This window comes from Monodelphis domestica, chromosome 2, assembly GCF_027887165.1.
Source record: "Monodelphis domestica isolate mMonDom1 chromosome 2, mMonDom1.pri, whole genome shotgun sequence".
NCBI lineage: Eukaryota > Metazoa > Chordata > Mammalia > Didelphimorphia > Didelphidae > Monodelphis > Monodelphis domestica.
The window spans coordinates 74,387,331-74,390,157 of record NC_077228.1 but is presented as its reverse complement, the minus strand read 5'-3'; the positions used below and the strand labels follow the sequence as shown (position 1 = coordinate 74,390,157).

Sequence of the window (2,827 nt, the reverse complement as noted above, 5' to 3'; positions counted from 1 at the left end):
GCCTCAACAAGAAAGTCGTTTAGTGGATGGTTTGGAAATGAAATTTGAACCTAGGTATGACTTCAAGTTCAGCACTCTCCACTAGCCTTGTTGGGTCTGTGAAACATACTGTTGAAGAGAGTGGAAAGAGCACTAAGAGCTTCCAAGTATTCTGGCAGTCGACGCTTTTCCACCACGCCCCCTAAAAAGGGGGATGACAACCCCCCTAAAGGTGTGAGCACACCCAAGCCTCAAAGAGTTTGGAACAACTTCTCCCCAAACGTACTTCCAGTATGTAAAAGGTACAGGGAGAAATGTGATTCACAGATCCTAGAACAAGGGTCAATCAGGCATGTTAGAAGCTGAACTCTAATCAGGAGTCGGTCCCCGAAAGGATTACAAAGGGGGGCGGGGGGAGATGAAAAGGTAACCTAGGAGAGGTGGAAGATGAAGATGGGAAAAGAGAGAAGTCTATGGAGAAAACGTAGCCCAGTGCCCTCGGCCAGGCTCTTACCGTACACCCGGACCCAGCTCTGCTGCTGGCACACTGATTCCAGCAGGATCCGATCCAGCATGCCTCCGGCCACCGCGCTGCTGAGGGGGACGCCTGAATCCAGCTCATCCGGAGGCAGGGGCGAGTCCGAGTCGAGCCCCGAGTACACGTCCGGCCAGGACAGCGCGTCGCCGGCCCCGACGGAGGACGGAGAGAGCTCCATGGCGCGCCACTCGCCCGAGGATGGGGAACCCGTGCTCACCTGCGGACTGCCGGGGCTGCGGGCTCAGGTGCGCCGCGGGGCGGGGCGGACTGCAGCTCCCTGAACTGCGGGGCTGCGGGGGCGCGGAGCGCCGGTTCCGGCTCGGCCCCTCCGCAGAGCTGGCTCGCGCCGCCGCTACCTCACGGGGCTCGAGCTACCTCTTCCCTGAGGCCCAGGGCCCCCGCGGCCCCCAGCTCCCTCGCACTCGCTCGTTTGCTTCCTTGCTCTCCCCACAGCCTCCCCTCAGCCCGGGCCGGCTCTCAGGCCGGGGCGCCTCCTCCGGGCTCCGCCGAGGATCCTCCAGGCTTGGCGGCGGCGGGCGGCATCCCAGGGTGATAGACTCGAGCAATAGATGGCCGAGCGCCCGGCCTCCTGGGCAGGCGGGGAGAGCCGAGAGAGGGAGGGAGGCAAAGAAAAAGTGGGGGAAGGCCGGCCGCCCGGAGGCAGGAAGACAGGAGCAATCAGAGGCGGAGTGATTCACCTGAGTTCCCCGCCCACTTTTCCAGTCTCCCTCCTCCCTCTCTCTCCTTTCCTTTCCCGGAGCTCCTTCAGCAATCTGTGGTTCTGGTCTTAGGGAGTCGATGTGAGCGTAGAGGGCGGGGCTTCTAAGGAAAAGGCGTGTTGCACTTTTAAAAATCAAGGGAAGGAGCTGTCCTCCTCCCTTCCCTTCTCCATCGCCCCTCCCCACTTTCTTTCTTTCTTTCTTTCTTTCTTTCTTTCTTTCTTTCTTTCTTTCTTTCTTTCTTTCTTTCTTTCTTTCTTTCTTTCTTTCTTCCTTCCTTCCTTCCTTCCTTCCTTCCTTCCTTCCTTCCTTCCTTCCTTCCTTCCTTCCTTCCTTCCTTTCTTTCTTTCTTTCTTTCTTTCTTTCTTTCTTTCTTTCTTTCTTTCTTTCTTTCTTTCTTTCTTTCTTTCTTTCTTTCTTTCTTTCTTTCTTTCTTTCTTTCTTTCTTTCTTTCTTTCTTTCTTTCTTTCTCTTTCCTCCAGAACTCTTCCCTCATTGAATGTGGATAAATCTGTTTTATTTTACTGTCACCCCTAGGGAAGGATGCCTCTTACCCAAGGAGAAGGAGAATTGGCAGCTGGTTTAGGGGGTAAGATATGGACAGGGTCAGCTATCTTAGCCCTGTCCTTTCAAAGGCAGGACTTGTCATCGGCTTTGAATAGCATGATTCAGAAGTGTGGTGAAGATGGATGAACCGGCTGGAGCAAACCCAAGAAAGGGACAAAAGCGCACGATTACCTAAACATTTCTCTCTTTGCCTCTGCAACTAACATTTGGCTTTTTTTTCCCTTGCCTCCAATGATGTCACTTACATTTTGTTTGTGATCTGTTTGTACATCGTGCCTACAATCTCGTAGATCCTGGCTTTAATTTTTATACCCAGCCAGGAAGTGCCTTGTGAATTTTAGTTCAAAGGAATCCTGGTAAAAGAGACATTTCTGATTAATTCAAGGAGCCGATTTCAGAGGTTAGTTCCTTTGTGTCTGACTCCTTTGGAGCAGCTCTGTACCCCATTCAATGAATGAAATGAAAGCTTAACATTGAAAAAACTTTTTCTAAAGTTTGCATTTTTAAAAATCTTTTAATTTCCATTTTTCTTTCCTATGTAAAGGAACTGGTCAATAAATAGTCAATTTTACTCTGGATTGTCGATGTCCTGTTTGGACTCATTTGGTTGAATGAAAGGAAGTAGTTGAATTTCCTCCAAACTGATTTAGAAACACAGAAACATTTTTTTTTAATAGAGCTAAAACATAGTTTAGAAACCAACTACTCTTAACTATCTCATTTTGGAGATAAAGAGAGAAGCATAATGATATTATGGAAAGAGCAGTTAAACCTAGAGCCAAAAGCCTGGATTTGACAGAATACTTCTATTTTACTAGCCCTGTATTCTTGGGCACCTTGCTTAACTTCTCATCTATAAAATGAGAGTGATAATGGTTTTGGTTTTTTTCTACTTCAAGAAATATATTTTTAGTGTGTTTTATAAAACCATAAAGTGTTCTATAAATGAGAGCAATCATAACTTTGAAGAATGTTGAAACAAGTAAAATTTAAGTGACTTGCCCAGTCAGCAGCTACTTATTGA

The 2,827-nt window shown here is 48.5% G+C and overlaps 1 protein-coding gene across 4 annotated transcripts in view; it reads right to left on the bottom strand.

The window, feature by feature from the left end:
- The window catches only part of RASAL2 (RAS protein activator like 2), a 374,103-nt gene extending 372,870 nt beyond the window's left edge, over positions 1–1,233 (bottom strand). For all 4 annotated transcript variants that reach the window (XM_001373823.4, XM_003340123.4, XM_056814132.1 and 1 more), the window contains exon 1: positions 494–1,233. In XM_001373823.4, the coding sequence (XP_001373860.2) occupies positions 494–695 (202 nt within the window). In that variant the 5' untranslated portion in view covers positions 696–1,233. The remainder of the gene's footprint in view (positions 1–493) is intronic.
- Between the last annotated feature and the right edge of the window lie 1,594 nt (positions 1,234–2,827).